Raw genomic sequence first — 25,791 nt, forward strand, 5'->3', positions numbered from 1 at the left:
GGTTCTAAGGAGTCTGGGGTCTTCCAATCCTTCAGAGAGATTAAATCAATAAGCTCATTGGAAGGAGGGGTCACTCAAGAGATGGAAGGGTGAGACCCAAAAGCCTTCAGGTATACGGACTCCTCAGCCGAAGAGGATGTGGACTGCAAGTCACCTCTCTGCTTTAACATTTCCAGGATGTCTCCAAACGAGACATCTTCAGGAGGAGACCGTAGAGACTCTTCTGCATCATCAAGGTGAGTATCAGATGTGAATGACTCTTCTGGGGAGTCAAGATGCTTCCTCTTGCAAGTCCTCTTCTGAGGGATGTCCCCAGACTACACCACTCCCACTGAGGAAGTTTCAAAAGGGGGGGGGGTCCTTTGCTGGATGGCCTGAGGCTTGGAGTCCTGCAGTCATGTGGAGAAGGTACATGGAAAGGTAAAATCACTATCCCAGAATTGGAAGGAAGATCCTGGATAGAGTGTCTGAGACTGGGATGTAGTCATTACCTTCCGCATACCCTTGAAGGCACTCTGTCCCTGATCCGAAGAACACCCTGGATCAGACAAAAGAATTGCTGGAGCCAAAGGAATCTCCAGAGCAGGGCAGAAGCCCCCAAAGGCAGGGTCATATCCCAAGAGAGCCGAACCTGCTCTGTGGGTCCGACCAGGTAGTGTCAGCTCCTAGAGGTCTCCTGCTCTGACTGAGCAGAAGTGCTCAGGGCAGACATTGGATCTGAGGCACCACAGATCTAGGATCAGAGACAGACACCAGTTGGACATCTGAATCTTCCAGCTCCGAAACCAGAAGATGGATTAGAGGAGGAACAGGCGCTGATAGGGAGAATTTCGTCGGTTACAATTCCTTTGGCCTTGGATCCAATAACAATTTGGCCAAGGCCAGTGTCTTCAGGAGCCTCTGCACTACCCTGTCCATGTCAGCATCAAACTCCTGGTAGACCGAGTAGATAAGATTGGAGATCTGGACTTGGTCAAAAAGAGAGATGGGAGCTGAGAACGTATCGGTTCCAAAGATGGAGAATGGCACCGGTATCTAAATTCACTAGGAGCCGAAGAGGTCGGAGCTGAAGGCTCAAGCTGCTCCGACGAACTCTTGGAACTGGTAACAACTGTCTGCTCCAAAGAATCTATTGGAGCAGACAGCTTAGGAACTTTTTGTTTCAGCTCTGAAGAAGACTTCGGAGTCAAAGAAGTTCATTTTTAAGACTAATCAGATTTGATGAAGCGGTAGGCTCTGGTGAAAAAGCCTCAGAAAAAGGAGACTTAAGCAATCCTTTTAACATGACCTTGTTCTTATGCTCCATAAAAGCACTTTGACTGAATCCATGACAGATGGAGCATGACTCTTGAAGCTGTACAGCCCCCAAGCAATACACACAAAGTGTGTGTATCACTTAGGGACATTTTCTTACCACACTGTTTGCATTTTTTGAACCCTAAGGGTTTTCCTTCTTGCTTTTGAGACATAACAATCTACTGATGAAAAAAGTCAGGTTAAAGGAAAAATAGCATACACACACACACACACACACACACACACACACACACACACACACACACACAAAGAAACATCCTCTAACTGAAACAGATGCTAAGGAGTTGAGGAAAAGGATAAAGGCAAGATAATTTTTTTTTTTAACTAAGAACAGATCTTCCTCTAACTTAAACAGACAATGAAAGAGATAGATGGGAACAACAATCAAATGGGAGAAATGCCCTCTAACTTAAATGGACATGTGAAGGGAAAAAGGGACCCTGAATGGGAAAGAGTGAAGGGAACACCATTCACTCTCAAAAATACTAAAAAAAAAAAATGTGTAAGGAATACACCAACAATTACCAAAAAAAGTACTATATTATTAAACAACTACCTAAGAAAGATTTTAAAGCTAGAAAGAGATTAAATCAAAATAGAAAACATCACTTAGCCCAGAGCTTGCTGGTGAACCACGTCTTTTGCAGAGCAGCAAACAAGATCTGAGGGAGTTAGGGAACTGCATTATGGGTAAGGTAGAATGCCCAACAGCTTTGCTAAAGGCCTCAAGATTTTGTAAAACGCCAAGACGGAGCCAATGGATCTGATCCGACCCATCAGTAAGAATAAAGGTGAGATTGATATCACATTGATTATTCACTGTACATGAAGCAGAAAAGAAGCAAATTTATCTCAGCAATGACAGACTATTGAGAGATAAATGTGAGACTCAAGCTGCTGCATCCAGCTGCCTTCAGAATATTTTTTCCCTGGAGGATCAAGGCATTTTTTTCATGCAGAACAGACTGAGGAGGAAATATAAAACTTTATCCAACAAAAAGTGAGCCATCAAACATAAGGAAACTCTGCTTCTCATTCTTCTAACAATAAATCTCAGAGACAGAGACTTTGCCAATGAAACCTTCTCCAATGTTTCAAAGGGAAATGCCTGAGAGAAAGAAAATAGCACAAGAGCTAACTAAAAGTATCAGGAGTACCTTGGGGTTGAACCAGTCAGGTGCTGGGAGATGGAGATGAACAGGAAGACCAGCATCACTAAGATTAGTGCAAAATGTGAGATTATAAAGCAACAATCACATTTGTGAAATATGGGTTTGAAGAAGAAAACGGCTGAGAAAGACTGAACTTTCCTAACACTTCTGGATGGACTATAAAGCATATCCCACTTTATGTTAGTAATGTTTAGAAGCACACTATACAGAAAATAGTAACCAAGTTAAACAATTTTGTTCTTAATAGCATTTTTATAAAACAATTAATGATACAAACTTCACATTATACAATAAAGCAGATTTGTGTAGTATGTAGTCAGGGGTATCTTAAACGGGTGGAGGTGAGGGTGAGTCTTTTCAGTGATTAATGTATGTGATAAAGATGTTGAAGTAAACAAGATGAACTTTTATAGAGGAATAAGAGGCCAGAGGAAAGTAACTCACCCAAACATTTCAGCACCAGTGGCTGAAAATCCCTGATTAGCCCCTGGTAATTAGATAGGCACCAAATGCAAAATTACTTCCATTTAGCAATATATAGGATTTTCTAATAGCAAATGTTCTTGCTTCATTTAGTACCTGCTGCATGTCCTCATGAAATAAGTGTCTAAAAGGTATTAGAACAAAATCATCCAGGCAGTCATTTGAAGTTGATTGAGACTGGCGTTTATCAAACTTCTTCTGTCTTGCACAGGTATATCCAGTCTGTGAAGAATCTGTGAAATTGCCCTTGACCAATTCCATAAAAAGGGACAGCCAATGTTGCATGGGCCAAAATGGAGTCAACACAATGATTTCTGGCGAGTCCTTCTGAATCTTCAGAATTACGCTGGATATCAATGGAAAGGGTGAAAAAGAATAAAGTAACATTCACATTCATGGAAATGAAAAGTCATCTGCTTTCCAGGCTTGCTTGCAAAAAGTCCTGATGTAGAATTAGTTTAGTTTTCTGTTTTGACAGGAGGTAAACACATCTATATGAGGTTTCCCCAAAAATGGATCAATTGCTAATTCCTGGTTCTGCTCATCTTTTCTCTCACCAGGTTTTGAGACATAACTCAGGCTACTGCAGCAATGTGAATGATGAACACTTCCAATTAATCTATTTTGGAATCAAGCAAGTTATGCCTTTTAGTCTTACACTGTTTTCTTTCTTAGGGTTTATAATTAAACATTTGATTTTAGCATTATTAAATTTCAGCACTAACATATTTTTAAAATATGTAATTCTCTTCTGACATGACTAATAGAAGTTTTTATATCTGTTTCTGAAGGATAAATGGCTGTAATTAGTCAACATAATTGTAATTTTAAGTTTCTGTATCTGTTAAGGTTAAATGGATATCATCGACCAACAATATCATTTTTGACTAACATTTATCTTAAGGCCCTTTTATATGCAGACTACCTCTTCCTGCATTACCTGAAGGATCTATAGTTAAAGTAAACAACATGGTTGGTAATAAACAACTATGCCCAGTGCCTTTCTTTTTATTGACTGCTTTGGATAAAAACATATAATTTTAATTTAAAATGTTATTGTTTTTGTATAATAATTTTAATAATGTAATAGATTCTAACATCTAATAAATAAATAAATTAGCAAATTCAAATCTGTCCAATGCCAAAAGGAAATAATTGAGTGTATCAGAAGTTTTTTTCCCTGTAAAAAGACTGGAGATTAATTCTTCATTACTATTATTTGAACAATCTGTTAATGTTAGTATCCATTTTTCTATACTCTGGGTATGTTTGTCAAAACTAAAACAGTTTGCTCTGGTAATATTCTACTTAAGCATATTAATATTATATTGATGCAAACACTTTATAATCAATATTTTGTACTGTAATTGGTCTATATAAAAATCCATATTCAACAAATGCACATTGTTGTTGAAATATGTACTAATAAAAACAACACAACATGATAGCAGATTTTATTTTTATGCACCACTGCCTGGTATCAGCACCCCATCATCCACTGGACCATTCACCTCATCTGGGGTTAGAGCCTTTCCAATCCATTCATTCCCTATGAGGCAAAGACCAATGACAGAGCTGCTACACAAGCAGGCATCAAGGCAATTTTACTCTATGTCCTGATACCACCCCCAGTGGGGATATGGACTCCCACATCACTGCAGAGAGACCACATATGTCCTCTACAGCAATAGCTACTTTGTTTTCTGGGTATTTACTAAATAAATCTAACTGGATTTCCTTAATTAATTTAGTTCTGTTATCTAATTTATATTGCATCTTTGGATTAACACTGCATTAGGCAAGTCTAATTATTTTGCATAATAAGCTGTTGTGAAACTTGGACAGAAAAAAAAGCCAAACAGCCACAATTTTTACACTCGCTAATCATGTCTTTCCTGTGTAGTAAGTGTAAAATAAAAATAAAATAAAGAAAACAGTAGTTTTGTGTGTGTGTGTGTGTGTGCGCGCGCGCACGTACATTTGTATGTATGTACACACTACTTGTAACTCACATTTTGAATGTAAAAATACTTCCTCCAAAAACAAATACATGTACTACAGTAACTCTGAAACATTAGGCAGAGAAACTTTTATATCAAAAACATAAAAAAGTATATAGTAATAAAAAGCACAAAGCAGTTTAACAGACAGCCCATTCTCTAACTGCCATAAGACCCTCCAGGGTTGCCATTATCAGGGAAATCATGTCATTCCACGGGTTGTAAGGCCCTCCTCCTGCAATGGCAAGTCTCACACCGCCTCAAGTCTGGTGTTTGCCCTGTCAGGTATTACTGCTTGTTTGAAATTTATTATCTAATACATTTACCGTACTACCAAAATTTTCTCCATTTTGTACTTTCAGTGGAGGCTGGAAATTCTTTATCCTATTCCCTAAGCTTAGTTTTTATATCGTATTAATAATTTACCATATGACTTTAATGTGTCCCATAACACATTTTTATTTGTGTTCTCAATTTCATAAACATCAAAAAAAATTTCCTTTAAGAGTCATTATTTAAAATATTTCAGCTTAGTTTTATATGCTGGAATCCTGTAACATATTTTCAATTTTTAATGTTCATAACCAATTAAAAAATGTACATTATGGTCAGATAATGGGCATGCTTGGATACTGAAAGAATTCATTTCTGTACCAAGATCACTTGAAAAATACTATATCCTATGCTGAATACCAAGAGTGTAAGACTAACGTGTGAATATTAATGGAAAATAGACTGAGAAATCTAAATGAAGTACAAACCTAAGTAAATCTACCCAGGTTTATTAATACTTCAGCTGAGGTAAATATTCCAGGGTGCTGTGTACATCTCTATTTTCACTATTATTTTGCTGTATAGGGGTGGGACTGCGGTGGTAATTAAAGACTACCAGGGTCAACACTATTCATTCAAATCCAAAAATGGACAAACTCAATAGAGTACCATGGTAAATTTAATTTTTGGATGACTGTAGCATATGGATAAAGTGGGCCTATTAGAGTGCCCACAGTTACTACTAGGAATACATGCAGGTTCTAAATATTGACAGAATTATTTAATTAGCAGATTACCAGGGAATTTACTGGGTGATGAGGTGATTTTTCAGTCGTTTTGTCTTACTGCATTCATGCACATAAATGATTTTTCATTTTGCTCGGATAGTTTCTGCTTTTTTTCTGAGGACTGCTTCAAAGAGGTTGCTTCCAACAATCCAATACTTAGTTATCTTAACATGGGGAGTCCAATTGACTTTTGCACTCACTTTACTTCCTGTATCACTCTAGGGTGATAAACTAACCAATATTTCTTTTATAAAATCCTTATCAATCTCCAAGACACTGACAGAAATTAAAATAAATTAGATCACATTAAGAAACTGATTAAGCATGACTATATCATCATTCAGGAATGCATAAAAGTATACAACAGATTTAAGGAAGGCACAGCCTATACATAAAACAGATTTTACCCCATTTTAAAAGTCAGGTCATCAGAACATTCTTTAAACCTACAATAGGAGACCAGAAGATTGGGAGATAAGTTACTCTTCAGCTTCACCCACAGACATGTGAACAGTACATACAGAAAATGCAGAAGTGAGCTGTGGCTTTTTTAAATTAGGCTGAAAGGCAGTGTAACAACAAGAACCTCAGGTACAGTGTACAAAAACTCTTTGAAAACAGAATTTAAAAATTACCACAATGGATTCGGGCAGTTCCAGAGTCACCACAGGTTCTTCAGCAACTCGAATAAACTCGGGACCATACTTGTGAATAAAAAAAAAAATTAAAATTAAATAAGAAATTTCAAGCACTATCATAACATAACATTTCAGTTTACCTTCATAATGTCAATGGCCACAACGGTGAACCCACTTCGGTGCACTCCGAACTGCAGCTTCACAAAACTTCGAACACTGATATTCTAAACTGCAAAATCTCTCCTGCTTTTTTGATCCATGTTAGCACTTGTTTGTAGGTATGGTACAGTCAAAAATGTCAAGTTTCGATGGTTTGTTGGCTTTCTGAGGTTTTGCCGGTTCAGGTTTCACAGAAATGGTTAGGCATTGTGCACGTTCACCATTGTGACCTTCGACATTATGGAGGTAAACCTAATATTACTATAGTATTAAAAGTGACACACATAGCTGCCATAGCAAAAAGGAAAAAGTAACGTCAACAGTCTCCATAGCTAAAATGAAAACGGTACAACAAATAACAAAAAAATTCTCCTATGCATGATCAGTGTATCAGTATCTATCTACCTAACTATAAATACATACACAGGTGCTAGTGATTACAAAGAATGTGTGTTAAGTCAATAGCTGTCTAATCAACTGCATATGATCAACAAGACAGTTGATCAACAGGTATGCAAGTTCACACAAATCCAGAGGTGGGAAAATTTGCACTTACCCAGTGTTTGTGCAGTATCGGAGTCAGTATATATAATTAGCAGGTGTTGCAGGGGGGCTTGTTCCCATGCAAAAATGTGTTTTGTTTTTTTTCTGGCAGTTACATTTTGCACATGCTAAGGGTGTTTGTTTCTCAGCCCATGTCTAGTACTGTGTCAGTTTTGTTGTTTTCAACTTTTACAATTAACACTGGGTGTTTTGGATTAAATGTGGTACACCTATATATGTATAGATTCTTCTACATGCACGTACACACACACACACACACACACACACACATATATATATATATATGGGTATACTAGGAAATGAACAGCTGCTACTCTAATTTTGCAAACGTTGACAAACATCAATAGCCTTCAGCGCATACACTGAGGGTAATCCCCTGAACATGCAAGAAAGAAAAAAGAAGTAATGTACTCACCATAACGTTCCATGTCTGTTGTCCAACTCGACGTTCATTCTTACAATGATGGGTTTGGAGCCGATTCTCGGCTCCAACTCGGCTGAATACACAGCTGAAAGACTCAAACTTGGCTCGTGGCAACTAGGTATCCCATAATGCAGTGGCGTAACTCCCCAGATCTTGTTTGCTGCTACTACTAAATGAATTGCAAATAACTATTTTTATTTTTATTTATTTTACATTTGTTGACCAGGCTAGTCTAACTGGATACATGTCCATTTTCAGTAGAGGCCTGGGGAGAAAAGCTCCAAGACGCATACATAAAGACAATATAGTAAGTTACAATAGTCAAAGTATATAACAGCTGTTGTTAGTAAAATACAATACTCCTAGTGAGCATAACACAAGACAGTACAAGGTAATGTGCAAGAGATGTTACTATATACATATATACATATTTTAAATTGCAATAACGTGGTCTTTGGTTGATTAAGGATAGGTCAATAAAGATAAAGAGTAATAAAACTAGTGTATGGAGAGAAAGTTAGTCAGGGTACATATATATATATATATATATATATATATATATATATATATATATATATATATATACCAATATATGCTATCCCCAATGGAAGGAAAAACAAACTGAAACAAGGAACTCCTGAAGGTAGTAAAAACATGCACCAGGTCCACAAGGAGCCTTTGGAAGGGGGAAGGTGGGAAGGTTCGTAAGAATGAATGTTGAGATGGACAACAAACATGGAACGTTATGGTAAGTACATAACTTCTTTATGTTATGTTGTCCTATCTCCCCTTCATTCTTACAATGATGGGACAGCATCCCTAGCACCTTTTGCCTGGGTGGCTCATGAGAGTACACCTTTAGGCATCATGGAACCAAAGGAAACCCTGTCCCTGGAGGCCAAATCCACTTTGTAATGCGTGATAAATGTATGAGGAGTAGTCCAGGTAGCTGCTGCACAAATATTATCCATAGGAATTGTGGCCTGAAAGGCAGAAGACGTAGCCATTGCTCTAGTGGAATGAGCCTTCACCTTAAATGGTAAATCTCTTGTTATTTAATGTATAGATGAATGTAATGCAGTTTGAGAGCCAGTTGGAAAGAGTAGTTTTTGAAAATGAACTACCCTTTTTGGTGTCAGAGAAGGATATGAATAACTGGTCAGATTTTCTAAAATCTTTTGTCCTATGCAAATAGAATCTGAGTTGTTTGTATTCTGCCTTGTTGCTGTGATTAGGAAAAAACACCGGAAGCTCAATAGATTGATTTATGTTAGTTAAAGAAGAGACTTTAGGTAAAAAGGATGGATTAGTTCGCAAGGATACCCTATCCTTATGAAATATCAAATATGGCGGTTTGATAGACAGAGCTTGCAACTCTGATACTCTTCTAGCAGATGTTATTGCCACCAGAAAAATAGTCTTCGAGGAAAGGAACTTGAGGTCTGAAGATGATGAGGGTTCAAAAGGTGGTAACGTTAGGTGAGATAGAACAAAATTTAAATCCCAAGGAGAAAGGGGTACCTTAAAGGGAGGTCTTAATAAGGAGGCACCTTTCAATAAGGCTCTACACAACCTGTGTGACATTAAGTTCGAGATAGAATCACCAATGTGGAAATATGAGACTGCAGCGAGTTCTACTCTGATGGTTGCTGCAGCTGAACCTTGTTGGAAGAGTTCCACCAAAAATTCCAAAATAGAGTGGATGGGCACAGAAAAGGGATCAATGTTCCTGTTTTGAGCTCAGAGGGAAAACCTTTTCCATTTGCTAGAATACAGTTTTCTAGTGGAAGCTTTATGAGAGGACATTAAGATATGTTTAACTGTAAGAGTGAAATTCTGAAGCCTGACTAGATTGGGAAGTGGAGCAGTCAAGCTGTCAATTTTAGGGTGTGGAGAGAAAGATGAAGCGCACCTGACAGCAGGTCTGGAGCTGGGTCCAGAGTCCAAGGCTTCTCTTGAAGATGAGGCCAAAGGAAGGGGAACCAAACTTGGCGAGGTCAGTAAGGAGCAATGAGAATCATCCTGCTTCCCAAGGACTGTGCTTTCTGAATGACTCTGGGTATGACAGGAAATGGAGGAAAGGCATACAGATGTCCTGAGGGCCAATCGTGACTAAGTGCATCTCTTGGTGTCTCCCCCGGAGGAGGGATTAGAGTAAAGTAGTTGCTGCACTTGGCATTCATGGGAGTGGCAAAAAGATCGCAGCAAGGCAGACCCCATGTTCAAAAAATCCTTTCCTCTATATTCTGATTGAGAGACCACTCGTGAGGCATTAAATATGCCCTACTCAGCTTGTCTGCAATCAGGCTGGACTTCCCCGGAATGTGAGTTGCTATTAGAAAGTGCTGGGAAGAAACTGCCCATTGGCAAACTCTTAGGGCTTCGCGACAAACAAGGTAAGATCTTGTTCCCCCCTGCTTGTTTATGTACCAGACCACAGACATGTTGTCTGACTGTATCGCAATTGTCCCTAGAGGGAGAGAGTTGTTAAGTGCTTGCAACATAAGAAGCACTGCTCTCATCTCTAGGACATTTATATGCAAGTGAGCCTCATGTTCTTGCTATACACCTTGGACTGTTCTCCCCAGATAATGCCCCCCCACCCTATCTGGGAAGTATCCGAGGTCACCGTAGCTATGGGTTGTCATGGAACAAAGGGTCGCCCTATGGTCACATGGCTGGAGTGTATCCACTATCTTAAGTCGTTTTTGCATGATTCCGTTATCCTGATCGGGTGAGACAAAAGAAGCTCTTGAAGTGACCACCTGGAGAACAACAGCCATTGAAGGATCCTCATGTGCATTCTGGCAAGAAGAGCCAGTGTTATTGTGGAAGCCATTGTCCCTAAAAATCTTACAACTATCTTTGCTTTCACCTTGGTTTTGGGAAGAAGAAAAAGTATCTGTTGTCTGAGTGCTGCAACTCTGTCTGTTGGAAGATGTGCTACCATAGATGCAGTGTCTAGATCTGTGCCTATAAATGTAAAATGTTGACAGGGCAACAAGGCAGATTTTTAAAAGTTGACTGTAATACCCAACTGAGTGCAAATGTCCAAAATCAGATCCCTGGCTTGTTGGAGTAGATGCTTGGTGGTGGCAGATAGGAGCCAGTCATCTAGATAGGGAAACACTCGGAATCCTAGACACCTCAGGTGAGCCGTGACTACTGCCATACATTTGGTGAACACTCTGGGGGCTATAGTGAGACCAAAGGGCAGAGCTTGAAACTGATAATGACTGGCTCCCAGCCGGAAGCGTAAGTACCTTCTTGATGCTCTGTCCATTTTTATGTGGTAGTAAGCATCTTGAAGGTCTATCAAGCACATCCAATCCAATCATCTTTCCCTAAAAAGGGAAGTATAGACTGCAGTGTCACCATTTGGAAATTTGACTTCTTGACAGATTTGTTTAATTTGGTTAGGTCTAATATGGGTCTCCAGTCCCCTGTTCTTTTTGGCACCAAAAAGAATCTTGAGTAAGTTCCGAATCCTATTTGGTCTGTGGGGACTTCTTGGATGACTCGTTTGTGCAGCAACTTTTGAGTCTCTATAGTTGTTTGCTCCATTAGATTGGGTGGAACATCTGGGATTGTTCTGGTCTGTGGAACAGGATTGGAGAAGGAAATGGAATATCCTCTGGATATTATTCTTAGTACCCACTTGTCTCTTGTGATAGTTTGCCAGGCTTCTGCATACATAGATAAACATCCCCTGACTGCCTCCAGAGTAGAGCAGTTGGGCCTCCTTTCAGAAGTGCTGATAAGTGCATCCGTGAAAGGAATCACGGTCACCCTGGTTCTGCGGGACCCCTCTGTCTCTGGAGTGGTGTCTACCATTGTTACCTCCCCCTCTGTCCCTGGGGAAGGAATCACCCTGTGCATCCTGAAAAACTCTCTGGGATCTTTTGAACCACATTTTCCCACTCTTTTGACCTTTAGGATAAGGTGTTGAAGGTACGGAGAAACGTACTCCAACGGCAGACAGAGTTTTTCCTTCCTGCTCGCATCGGGTGAGAATGTCTTTTACTTTGTGTCCAAAGAGTGAGGAACCATCAAAAGAGGCATTAGTAAACGTAGACTTAAAGGGCTCCGCAAAATTGTACAAGCGCATCCAGGAGTGTCTCCTAAGGGAAACTCCAGAACCCGCTGCCCTGCTCGCTCCATCAGCTGCATAGGATATCAGCCTCATGGAGGAGTTGACAATGGAATTTAAGGTGGATAGCTGGGAGGAGACCTTCTCATTCACCCCCGCAGCCAATGTACCTTGTAGAGTATCTCCTAGTTCTTTCAGGAGATCTTTCTGTAGCCTTGTGAAATGACTGAGGTAGTTCAGCGATCTTAAAGTAAAGGTCACTGATGAAAAGACATGCTTCCCATATCTGTCCATCGATCAAGAGTCTTTACACAAAGGATGAACAAATGAGGATGTCTCTGAAAGTTCCTCCTTGGTGGCTGCTGCCACCACCATAGCATCTACAGGTACCCCCTTAGTGAGGAAATCCTTTCCCGAAGGAGCTGATAAGAATTTGTTTGGCCTCCGAGGGACCAGCTCCATTGTGTCAGGTGACTCCCACGCCTTTCGACTGACCGGGTCTATTAGCTCATGGAAAGGCAGAGACATGCAGGAGGCTGAAGGTTGAGATCCATAAGCCTTCAGGTACACTGACTCCTCATCAGAAGGGGTGGTGGCCTGCCAGCCGCCTCTTTGCTTCAGGATCTCTAGAATATCTGCAAATGAGATATTATCAGAGGACGACCGTGGGGACCCTTCCGACTCCTCTCGGTCAGTGCCTGAAGTGACAAGACTCATATGGAGAGTCTACGTGCTTCCTCTTGCAAGTTCTCTTCTGAGGTGTCTCCTTAAAAGGATATTCTGGGGAGGAGTCAGAGGAGAGGGGTTCGCCCAATGGGGGATCCTGAGACTCTGGATTTCTGCTGTCCTGCGGAATGGGTGGTGCTGAGACAGCAGCTGGTGCCTTAGGGGGATGAGTGCTGGTATCCTTATGTGGAGCTGTATGGGAAGGCAGCACACTCATCAGCTCAAAGGCGGATCCCACCGGCTCCAAAGACTCCCTCGGCTCCAAGGAGACAGAGGAAGCCACTGGAACCAGTGAGATTGGACACAACGCCAATGTAGGAGCGGAGCTAACCCTGGCCAATGCTCCAAGGGGCAGGTTCGGGGCCGAGAATCCCCCTCGGGGCCACCCAGACTCTCTGGATGGTGCCAAGAGTGTCTGAGCAGAAGCCGGTTCTGTAAACACCAAAGGGGGTCACGGAATGGACGGATCCACATTAAGTGGTACCAAGCACTCCGGCTACAAAGGTCCAGCTTGGCTCAGAGAAGGAACAAGATTGGTACAGTAGGCTCCGGAACCAAATGGGTTGGAGCCGAAAATAATTTAGTTAACGCCGGTGACTTCGAGAGACTGCGCACCACCCGCTCCACATCACTGTCAGATAAGCTCCTGGTGGACCTGGAGGATAGGGATGGAGAATGAAACCTGTGCAAAATGGGAGATCTCAGTGTCGGGGAAACCGGTGAAATATCCATGGATCGGCTCAGTGAAGAGGTATCTTATGTTCCGAAGAATTTGGAACTGAAGAACCCGGCTTGTCAATCAATATAACCTCCGACGGCTCCGAGGACTGTGGAACCAAGGAGGTAGTGGCTTTAGAAATTTTTGTTAACTTGACTGGTGGCTCCTAGTGAGCCGATGTAGCAGGTGATAGTCTCTTTTGAGGTTTCTCCTTTTTAGAAGAAGGAGAAGAAGAAGAGGAAGAAGAACTGTGGATTGCTTCCTCAAACGTTGGCTTTAAGAGCCCTTTAAGTATCAGTTTGTTTCCCCTTTCTTGTAAAACCCTGGCACTGAAGGAATGACAGAATGTATGGTCCTCTTGTAAATGAATAGCTCCAAAGCAGTACACACATATGACATGACTGTCTGTGACAGACATTTTTTGTGAACACTTCTGGCATTTTTTGAAGCCCGAAGGCTTATGTTCCCTCTCTTTTGGGTCTTTGGACATGATTATGATAAGACCACAATATAACAACAAGAACATTAACCTACTAAACTAAACTACTAATCTATGGCTAACTACAGGAAACACTAAGGAGACAGATAACAAGGGAAGAAACTATGGCCTCTAACTCAAATGGCCCTATTTCCCAGAAAAAACAACACACCAACTACAAGCCCTCTAACTAAAATGGGTGAAGAGATCTCTAACTTAAGCTATTTATCTACGACAAGACACAACAACAACCACTACAAGGGATACAGTAAGGCCTAAGAAACGACGGCCAAAAGCAGCACCAAAGGGAATAAAGGCTATAATAATTTAGATATTACTAGTTCGAAAGCTAACTATGTAACTATAATGCAAGAAAAACACATCTACTATAATATAGAAAAAGATTACAGGTTCTAAAAGGAAATATGAAGAAAAATTTTCACAACTCGGCCACGGCCAAGAAGAGTGCATCCAACCTCGTAAAGCAGCAAATGAGATCTGGGGAATTACACCACTGCATTATGGGATACCTACTTGCCATGAGCCAAGTTTGAGTCTTTCAGCTGTGTATTCGGCCGAGTCAGAGCCGAGAATCGGCTCCAAACCCATCATTGTAAGAATGAAGACAAGATAGGACAACATGACATACAGTGTTTTTGCACACCTTCTACTACTTAATTATTCAATCGACAAGATCGCACAATCCCTGGGCAAAGGGCATACTCCCATACCCTTGGTACTGTTTATTTTCACACAACTTACTACCATTTCTACTGTCAACCAATTTCTGTCAAAAATTCATAGACTGATTCTAGCAAAATCAACTACTAGCAAGTAAACAATACACATCTCTCTCTCTTTCTCGCTCTCTATAAAACTGATATGCTTTTTCTTCGTTCTGCATAAGGGAATGACTGGATTAAGGCCCTTGGCTTGATTTAATAAGTTTTAAGGGGAAGCAAGTAGATGAAAGAACACTAATGTAATTAAAAGTTTTCCTCTAGCAAATACATGTTCATCGTGCAACATGAGAAGCTTGTAGCTGAAGGCAACTGTGTATCTGATTCTCATGTTTCTATAAAGACAAGCGATAAGGGCAATAAACAGAATAATTGACTTTCAATGGCTAAAATATAATGTTTTCTAAAAGCATTCAAGTTGTTTTCTACAGCTAGGAAGTGTAAGTAGACGCACATGCTGTACCATGCATCTTATCATGGATAACCTTCATAACAGTAGGTCAATTTAAGCCTGTGAGTGGGACAATTGTTCTTATTAGGAGAGTTAAACTTCATTACTTGAAGATGTACATAGTTTTGTGTGTGTGCATGCTTTTTTTTTTTTTTGATGGTTTTCATTAAAACAAATGTCATGTAAGATGGGACATAGGTTCAAAGGAGTATGACAAGAAACAACTATATAAAAGATCAACCTTCCAAACATCAGTGAACACATGTAACACAGCTGAAACTAGACATTATACATAACAGGTGGAAATAATAACTTATCATAATGACAACTTTCAGATTATCTTTATATGTGAATGGTCTCACAATTATATAAAGAAAGAAACAGGAACTATATTAAAAATGCAGAGTGCAAATAGTTATGTTACAGTTATGTTACAGTAGACCCATTTGGAAAGAACTGAGCATGTGAATGAGATAAAAAAAGGATTTCAGGATAGCTACTAAGCAGAATACATGGAACAAAAGAAAAAGAGTACTTATATTAATTGCTAGACAAGCTCCAATAGTGATAGAAGAGGGGAAAAAAAGACAATAATGGTAGATTTGTAGTAGTAAAACGATACTGGCAAGGCAGGAGGAATACGCTGGCATGTATTTATATTCCACCTAAAACTACTACAAAGGAGCTTGAGAAAATTCTGGGAGAAATAATCAGCTTTCAGCTGGGAATATTACCTACAGGTGGGGACTAGAATTTCATTTGCAGCACTGAAGATTTATCTGGGGGGACTAGAAGGGAAAATATAACAAGAGAAGCTAAATATTTGAAGAAATTTATGAACATATCTGGTATGGAAGACATGAATTAAGTAGTAGGAGTTCAGAGTGAATTTACAAATTATTCCACAAAGTAAAAAAACCTGGGCTAGGCTAGAAAGGAATTGCATTTCACAGGAACATGTGCACTGAACTGAAAGTGTTGATATACATCCAATAACTATTCCAGATCATGCACCAGAAATAACTAAAATAAAAAAATGCAAGGTAATGATATAAAACTCAGACACTGGCACTTCCCCACGTCTGTCACACAGAGAAAATTTTAAGAAACGGGTAATGGAAATTATTCATGAGTTATTAGGGAACATAGAGATTTCTTCAGTAAATATAGCCAGGGAGTAAGATAAAATTAAAGTGGAATTTAAAAATAGGATAGATGTAAAAGAAAAAGAGATTAGTTAAGTAGTAACTGACAAAGGTTAATGTATTGCAAAATATAGAGAATCTCTCACAGCAAGAACAGGCACAACTGCAAGAATGATAAACAGGAAATAAAGGACTACTTCGATAATATGCACAAGATTAAAAAGAGTGCTGTTAAGAACTTTCTGATAACAACAGAGCACAAAAGCTTTTAGCACAATGGCTCAGGCAAAAGTGAGAATAAATGGTTATTTCCAAGCTTAAGTAGGCTATAAAATAAGGAAAATAACCAGGGAGCCTGTAGAAGCTGTGATGCCCCACGACCTCTGCGCCAGTAATCAAGAAGCCTCAATCTTCAACACTGGCACCTGTGGGGGACGTTCACTGGTAGGATAACAGGCACACACACAGTATTTCCAGATGCTCTCTGCATCAAGTGCAATTTCCCTTAAGAGCACACAGAGCCCTCAGTCAGTCCATGGCTGGTTTCTTCCTCTTTCGCCAGTGCCTCAATAAGACTCACTGGCACAGCTATAGAGTGGAGATCTCAGCTGAGTGTCCAAGTCAAGGCCTCAGCACCCTCTCTGTCCAACCAGTGCTTTATGTCACTGACCAAGTAGCTGACACACACACTCTGAGATTTTATTTACACACACACACACACACACACACACACACACACACACACACACACACAAAGGCTGGCACAGGTTTAGCAGCTATGTCCCCTTCTGCCCAGACTATAAGGTAGATATCACTGCCACCAAAGCCCCTCTCCAGCTACTTTAAGGCCCTTAACAAAGGGTGTCCAATTTGACTGCATAATATTAATACTAATACACATGGTAGTTTGACCAAGAGCAGGGCTATTAGGAGGGGCCCACACAGTGTCAATAAATAAATATGCAATTACTCTCAAAACTTAAATATCTCTACCAAGGTATGTCACAATGAAAGGTTTAAATATATTTAATAATAAATAATAAACGAAAAAGAAAATACGTATATATTCACAGTGACATCAGAGTTCAAAACACAGGAAATATTTAAAATAACATTGTAGGACAGACTCAGACAAATAAAGAAAAATAATATCTAAAGTAAGCTTCACTATAGTCCTGACTGAATCTAAGAAAATTGCTATACCCTAATAACTAACAAGAGAGCAAGACAGATGATGTGGTGAATGGTTCTTCCTGTTGTCAGATCCAAGACAAAATACAGAGAGGCTTCTCATAATAATATCTAAAATATTATTTCTGGCATAGCTTGCATAATGACAATTTCTGTTCACTGACTTCTAGTTCTCATGCAAACCCCCATTGCTGGAAGCTGGCAGGATGTGGCACCTACCTGTAAAAATATACACATAAGCACTTTTACTCAGACCTGTGTCAGGTGCTGGAGCTCATAAAACAATTTCATAACCCCATGCTTCCAGAATAGTAATTAGTTCACCCTAAAGACAATACGGAAAGCTTCCTAGTGCAGACGTTGTGTCTCCAGCTGCATTGAAACCTATGAGATAGCATCTTTATGGCCTAGCCCATAAAGTGATTTAATTTCAGATATTTTTTTTAAATTTGCTGGACTGAGGTTAACTCTCCAGTTTCCTCTGTTAAAACATACACATGTAAACAGTTACAATACTGCATGTACATTTCTGCTCTCTCCAGTAAGGCACACTGTGGATACATTTCAAACACAAGCACTTTACAAATACCTTTTCAACACAAACATCTGCACAAATCACTTTAATATACACATGACATACAGTTCTAATAAATTTGTAACGCCAACATCTTGTATCAATCAATCAGTTTAATATTCACAAATGACATATAATTATTTACAAAATTCCAGCTAGATGTGCTGGCAGTACCTCCTTTTGTCACAGAAGTATTAGAAATATTTTGGAAATTTTATGAAAATCTGTATAAAGCAGAGAATAGTAAAAATAAATACGTCAAGGTTTGAAGTAGGTGAGGCTCAATTACTATCAGGACAGGAGAATACAACATAAAAATGGTGATGCATAACCAATCCACAGGAAAGTCTTTAGGAATACATGGTATTTCTATGGACATTTGGGGAAAGTGATAGAGATTTGGAAAGTTTTGTTTAACAGTATTTTAATAGGAGGAGAGGTACCAACATCCTGGAAGAAAGTTGTGGTGGCTTTAATACCTAAGAGGGTAAAGACCAATCAGATGCAACTTCATGTAAGCTCAGTTCAATCATAAACCATGGCTGTACGGTGTTTGTGTCTATAATGGCTGGGAGACTGGCAGGGGTGATGTCAGAATTAATGGATATGGATCAATGTGGTTCTGTGGTGGAGGGGCAAACATTTGATAACACTGATTAGAACAGAGGGATGCAGAATGTAAGAGGATGCCACTGTTGTTGGTGGGTCTTGATGCACTAACGCAGTTGACAGAGTTGGCTGAGATTTTGTGAGTGGGGTTGGGCTGGCATTTGTATTCCCTGATAAAATAATGAGGTTGATTTGGAGAACGTGAGGGATCAAGGGTGAAATCTGAAGTAGGGGACTTCCTCTCCGATAGGTCCTGTGTCAGCTGAGGAACCAGGAGGGGTGTCCTCTTCCTTTTTTTGCTTGCATTACATTTGCAGCCATTGGCAGAGGATGGGCAACTCAGGAATTAAGGGATATAATTGATATGGTGGTCAAGAAAGGTTTGTTTATTTGCAGGTGATATTGTTTTGTACCTAATGAAACCAGAAAGGGGCATTTCAGTATTGTTGAGCATTCTGAGATGGCTTTGGATCTTTTTGGGATACAAAATTAATGAATACAAACCAAGAGCAATAGCTGCAAACTACATGCCCATGCATGAACTGGTTCAGCAATGCCCATATTTATGGGGACATGTTAAAGTGTCATATTTAGGAGTATGGATTAAAGAGGATTCTGTTGTGGCAGCTGGGGATGTTTGGGATACTTTCTCCTACTTTATGAATATAAAATTATATATGGTTATTGTCATTTCCTTAAGGATTTGAATCTGAAATAATTTTTTCCCCTTATTTCTTGAGCTTCCCTCACCTGTTTCTTCATCATTTCTTTCCACTTTGAATTATAAGTGTCTGCTTCTGCAATGAATAGGAGCCTTAATTGCATCATTCTGAACAACCCATTCAAATCAGATAACCCCAAACTGCCTTGTCCTGTTGGAAGGATCAACTTATTCCACTTGACTCTTGCCATCATCTTCCCCTCCCAGATAAAGTCTTTCAACTCTATTAATTGTTATCCACAACTTCTCCTCTGGTTGATAAAAACATGCCTGACCTTTTTATAGAACTGAAGGGACCAAAAATATTTTCACTGCTTGTATCTTGATATCCACATCCATAAAACAGAGTTTCCAGTTTTTTTTCAATTTTTCTGTCATCTGTTGTTTAATCTTGGCCCACATATTCTTATCTGCCATAACAGAGTCTTTTTAACCCATACTCCCAAGTACTTCATTTCATAATGTCCCCATAAATATGAGTATTGTTGAACTAATTCTTATATGGGTACAAATTTTACAGCCATTGCCTTTGTTATATCTTCATTAATTTTGTATCCCAAAACAATTTAAATTGTCTCAGAATGTTTCACAACACTGAAATATCATTTTCTGGTTATATCAGGTATGAAACAATATAATCTGCAACTAAAGCAATCTTTTCTTGACTACCATACCAATTATATTACTGAATTTCTGAATCTCATTTTCTTTTTATTTAATCCTGACAGAAACATTTCCATTTGTGCCTCTTCTCTATCTCCATATTTTTCTACTTTATACAGACTTTCATAAAACTTCCAAAATATTTCTAGAATCTGCACAGGATCTCTTATCTTCTCTCGTATGGGCTCCCTAACCTTGGCAACAACCCTTTATTATTTCTGTTGTCTGAGTCATTGCATTAAACGTTTTTGTGCCCTGGCATTATTGTCAAACAGTTGCTTAACAACAATTGTTTTTGTCTTATCTTTATTCCTCTCTCAGATGTAGACAGCCCAAAAGCTTTCAGAAAACATTATCATTTAGACACTAAAAGAAAACAGTATTCTGTTTTTATTACCCTCTTATCAGCTTGCCTCTGTAGAAACATGAGAGCAAGATACACAGCTGCTTTCAGCAACAACTTTCTCATGTTGCACTGTGAACATTTATTTGCTAAAGGAAAATGTTTAATTTCACTCAATGTTCTTTTATGCACTTGCTTCCACTTAACACATTGTTAGATCAAGCCAAGGGTCATAATCGAGTCATTTCCCTATTATAAAGAAAGAAGCACCATATCAATTTTATGTATATCATGCTCTGTCTACTTTTACAACCCAGCCTTCACATCAACAATCTAAGATTACAATCTATTACCTTAAACAGGCTTTTGTCTAGGCTTTCTTTTCATTTTACATTACAAAGATTACATTTCTAAAAACTAGTCAAGAAGAAAGAAGGGAAAACAGGGCACCAGTTTATTTAAGTATCCATATAACATACAAAAACAACTTTAAATGATTTACTAAATAACATGCAGTATATGTCATGCTTTATAAAAATACTGTTAAGAACAAAAATTGTTTTACTTATAGTTACCTCTTTCATTCCTCTTCTCCCACTTAAATGTTCTTCCAAATCTTAATAACATGAAGCAGGGTATATGCTTTGTAGTCCCCTACAAGTTTAACAAAGTCAAACAAGTGCAACATTTTCAAGTTTTCTTGTTCCTCCATACTTCACAAATGTGATCAATGCTTTATAATCCCACATTTATTCATTACTTTATGAGCTGCTAGTTTTCTTCCTGTTGAGTTTCATCTCTGAACTCCAGTCTCCTGTTCATTTCCAATCTACTCCTGGTTCTTCTAGTCAACTCGTGCTTTTCTCTGTCTCTCAAGCATCTTCCTTTAGAATAGAAAAGGTTTCACTGTCAATGTCTCTCTATGAACTTCATTATCAGAAGAATAAAAAGCAGAGTCCCTTTCTGTTTGATAGATCATGTTTTACTGAACAAATTTTATATTTTCTCTTTAGCATGATCTGCATAAAAAAATGCTTCACCCTCCAGGAAAAAAAATTCTTAAGATAGCTGGATACAGCAGCTTGAATCTCACACCTACTTCTCAACACTCCCCAATCGTTAGAATAAATGTACTCCTTTTCTGACTGTTGTACAGTGACTAATCATTTTCTACAAATACTCTACTGTCTACATGCATAATTTCATGCTTTTTTGCCTTTATCTTGTTTCACAACTGGTGACCAGCTGTGACCTCTTTGCCAGTGCCAGAATGTATTGCATGTGCTTTTGCCTTGCATGTTGTATTGCTGCTGCCTCTTTGTCTACTCTACAGCATTTTCTAGTATTACTGGTCCTATTGTTATGATGGGCCTTGCTGGTATATTGCCCTGCTGCTGTAGCTGTTTACAAAGTGATGTATTAGGCAGCAGAGAATACACCACAACAAATTTGCTAGAGGAGTCCAGTGCATATAGCAGTGTTAAGGTAAAAAATAACATCATGCAACACAGTTTAACAGAGAAGAATAATCTCCTTTATTGCAAATAACATATGTACATGGGAGGCTGAGCAAGCAAGGTCTTGTCTGCATGAGCACAAGTAATTTCATTTCTTTTATATTGTTAATGCTTCTAGGTAGAATATTTTATATCTATTAAACTGTAGCCACTGACCAATTAAAACAGAACAACTCTGTGTTATTCTGCTTACTAAGAATCTGCAGACCCCTTATCCATGCCTTTCCATATTAGGCACAACCTTTAGTACTTTGTGCTCCTGCAACAGTTTTATCAGAATCAACTTTTTCTGCTGGTAGTATTACATTTTTACTATTAGAGGTCTTGTCTGCTTTCCCATAGCCAGGTTTGGAGCATACATATGATGTGCCCTTTCAATTAACAACTCCTGCTGTGGAATACCAGTTTGTTGCTTACTTGTGCTTTCGTAAAATTAATGCAGTCTGTTCCTGGCAGTTTCTCTGGTACAGCAGAAAAACTCAGGTATGCTCTGTCCTTTAATTCTACCATTCTTTGAATCTCTTCTTCAGCAGTCTCATACTCAGGCAGGCTTTTCTTCATTTGACCTGATTTTTGCAGTTTTATCAGCTCATCTGAATATCTGCTTAAAGATTCTTCCATTTTCCGGTCATCTCTTATTTCAGTTAATATACTCCTTCAGTGTTTCATTTATTTTAATCAGCTCTGAGCACATTTGGCTTATTTTTCCACCTAGAATACTGGAAGTCATGTCTTACATCAAAGCTGGAGTTTGAACTGCCTCTTGCTGAACAGTTGCAGGATTCTTCCCAGTCAATGCGTTCTCCTCATATGGTTGATTTTCTTTCAGGTTCTCTAAATTTCTTCTTTGCTAGCATCCAGGCTTTGCAGTTACTAGCCAGCAACTAAAATTACTCAAAAAGACAAATTCACTGGCTCTCTTTTCTGAGTTTCTGTTTTCACACTTGTACAGTTGAAATTAAGCTATTACTCAGTATGCTGCCATCTTAGAAGTCCAAAACCTGGAAAATTATTGATCATCAAAGAGAAAATAAATAAATAAAATATACATTTGCCTGACTTTACAAGGGGTGCAAACATTTATTCAAAATAGTGGTGTCTTCTGGCCAGAAGAATTGCAAACTAAGCAACAGAAACAATCAGGGTGAAAATTAGAAGTTATGTCCTTACCATAACGTTCCATGTGGAGTGTTCATCTCGCCTTTGTTCTTACACCTGGGTTCGGAGCCGATCCTCGGCTCTGTGTCGGCCGCTTGCAAGCTCTGCATCGAGAAGAAGCTCGAGACAACCTAATACCCACAATCCCCCTCTGCCTTTACCTCAGATCTAGTTTGCAAGCAAACCAGCAGTCAGAGAGAGAACACACTTATGCCAAAATTGTACATAAAAACAAGAACACTTATATCTATATATATATATATATATATATATATATACACATGTACATCATATATATACAACAACTGCAAGTGCAGAAGCAGAATACCCCAGACCAGGCACCAAATTGAGCGTTCTTCCTGAGGGTGGGAGGGTGGGAATGTAAGAACAAAGGCGAGATGAACACTCCACATGGAACGTTATGGTAAGGACATAACTTCTAAATGTGAGTGTTCGATCTCACCGTTTGTTCTTACACCTGGGTAGCGTCCCTAGCTCCATGTTCCTGAGGAACTCACGGGAGAACGTTCTTGAGCACAGTGGAACCAAAGGTTGCCCTGTCCCTAGAAACCCTGTCTACTTTGTAATGAGAGATGAATGTATGTGGTTTAGACCAAGTAGCAGCTGCACAAATAGTGTCTAATGGTAGGCGAGCTGCATGAGCCAGGGATGTAGACACTGATCTTGTAGAATGTCCTTTGGGTTTGACAGATAAAGTTTGATTTGAAGAATCATAAACGTATATAATACAATCAGTTAGCCATTTGGAAAGAGTTCGTTTAGTAACCGCTACACCTTTCCTGCTGTCAGCAAAGGCTACAAAAAGTTGATCAGATTTCCTGTGATCCTTTGTTCTATCCAAATAAAATCTAAGTTGTCTATGGACATCCAACTTGTGTAACATGTACTCCAAATTATTGGAGTGATTTTTGAAAAAGGTAGGTAGTTCAATGGATTGATTAATGTTATTGATAGAGCAGACTTTGGGGAGAAAGGATGGATTAGTGCGAAGAGATACTCTGTCAGAGTGAAAGATCAAATAAGGGTGTTTAATAGAGAGAGCCTGAAGCTCAGACACTCGCCTAGCGGATGTAATGGCTACCAAGAAGAGGGTCTTCCACGATAAGTACTTCAATGGACAAGAGGAGGCTGGTTCAAATGGGGGTAACATCAATTTAGATAATAAAAGGTTTAGATTCCAGGGCGATGTAGGGGATCTAACTGGTGGTCTAATATGGAAAGACCCTTTTAAAAAGGCCTTACAAAGTCTGTGAGCCATTACAGGAGCCCCACATTCTTCCACATGAAAGTTGGAGATGGCAGCCAATTGCACTCTCAAAGTGGCAGGGGACGCTCCTTGGTGGAACAATTCTGTTAAAAACTCCAAGATCTTGTTTAACGGAGCTATGACAGGGTCCAAATGCTGTGAGTTTGCCCAGAATACAAAACGCTTCCATTTACTAGTATAGGTCTTCGTAGTGGAAGCTTTATGAGAAGCCACTAGTATATTCTGAACTGCAGGTGAAAGAGAATCAGACCTGGCTAAAAAGGGAAGCGGAGCAGCCAAGCTGCTAGATGGAGTGATCCGAGCGAGGGGAACCCCTGACGAGTGAGTCAGTAGATCTGGCTCTGGGTCCAGGATCCAAGGTCCCCGAATGCGGTGTTGGAAAAGAAAGGGGAACCAAATTTGACGAGGCCAGAATGGGGCAATGAGGATTATCGTCCTTTGTAGGTTGTTTGCTTTCTGCAGAAACTTTGCAATCAGGGGAAAGGGAGGAAAAGCGTACAGGAGACCCGGGGGCCAATCGTGCACTAGCGCGTCCCTGGGGACTTCCCCTGGAGGGGGTAATAGGGCAAAGTAGCTCCTGCATTTGGCGTTCATTGGAGACGCAAAAAGATCGCAGGAAGGCTGGCCCCACTTGCGAAAAATCTTCTTCGCAATTGACTGTTTGAGGGACCACTTGTGAGGCAACAGGATTGCTCTGCTCAGCCTGTCGGCTATGACGTTGGATGACCCCGGGATGTGCGTTGCGATCAAGCGACCCGTGGACTCCGCCCATTGCCAGATTCTCATGGCCTCTCTGCATAGCTGATAAGACTTGGTTCCCCCTTGTTTGTTTATGTACCAGACTACGGACATGTTGTCTGTCTGAACTGCAATAGTCCCTAGAGGAAGAAGGGGAGCAAAGTGTTGCAATGCTAGAAACACTGCCCTCAACTCTAGAACATTGATGTGCAGATTGTACTCTAAATTGGTCCATTCGCCTTGGACTGTCTGTCCCTGAAAGATGCCCCCCCACCCTATCAGGGAAGCGTCCGTGGTCACCGTAGCTGCCGGCGTGGGTAGCACAAATGGTCTTCCGCTGGCAAGGTTGCAAGTCTGAAGCCACCAGGCTAGGTGTGATTTGCATGTGTTTGTGATCAGAATTTCATGCGTCAGAGGTAGCTGTTGGAACGACCATTGTGCAAACAGTAGCCATTGTAGAACTCTCATGTGCAGTCTTCCCAATGGTATCGCAATGAGAGAAGCTGCCATGAGACCCAAAACCTTCAGAACCAGTTTTGCCAGGGATTTTCTGGATGACAGAAGAAGAGATATGTGGCTTTGTAGTGAGGCTATCCTTTCTGGAGGAAGCCTTAGAATTAAATGATGAGTATCCAATTCCGCTCCTATGAATAAGATATGCTGTGATGGCTGTAGTAAAGATTTTTCGAAATTTACGGCAATTCTGAGGTGAACACAAAGTTGTAGAGTGTAATCCCTGGCCTGTATCAGTTGACGCCAGGTGGTGGCAGAAAGGAGCCAGTCGTCCAGATACGGAAACACCTGGAATCCTAGGCGTCTCAGA

The 25,791-nt window shown here is 39.8% G+C and overlaps 1 protein-coding gene across 1 annotated transcript in view; it reads right to left on the reverse strand.

Annotated features, from left to right (window-relative positions):
- The window catches only part of LOC122789363 (tyrosine-protein phosphatase non-receptor type 13-like), a 2,815,362-nt gene that overhangs the window by 2,351,870 nt on the left and 437,701 nt on the right, over nt 1–25,791 (reverse strand). Inside the window, exon 8 of the mRNA XM_044056752.1 lies at nt 6,669–6,737. Within this exon, the coding sequence (XP_043912687.1) occupies nt 6,669–6,737 (69 nt within the window). The remainder of the gene's footprint in view (nt 1–6,668; nt 6,738–25,791) is intronic.

This window comes from Protopterus annectens, chromosome 14.part0 (genome assembly GCF_019279795.1).
Source record: "Protopterus annectens isolate FY-2018-M chromosome 14.part0, PAN1.0, whole genome shotgun sequence".
NCBI classification, from domain to species: domain Eukaryota; kingdom Metazoa; phylum Chordata; order Ceratodontiformes; family Protopteridae; genus Protopterus; species Protopterus annectens.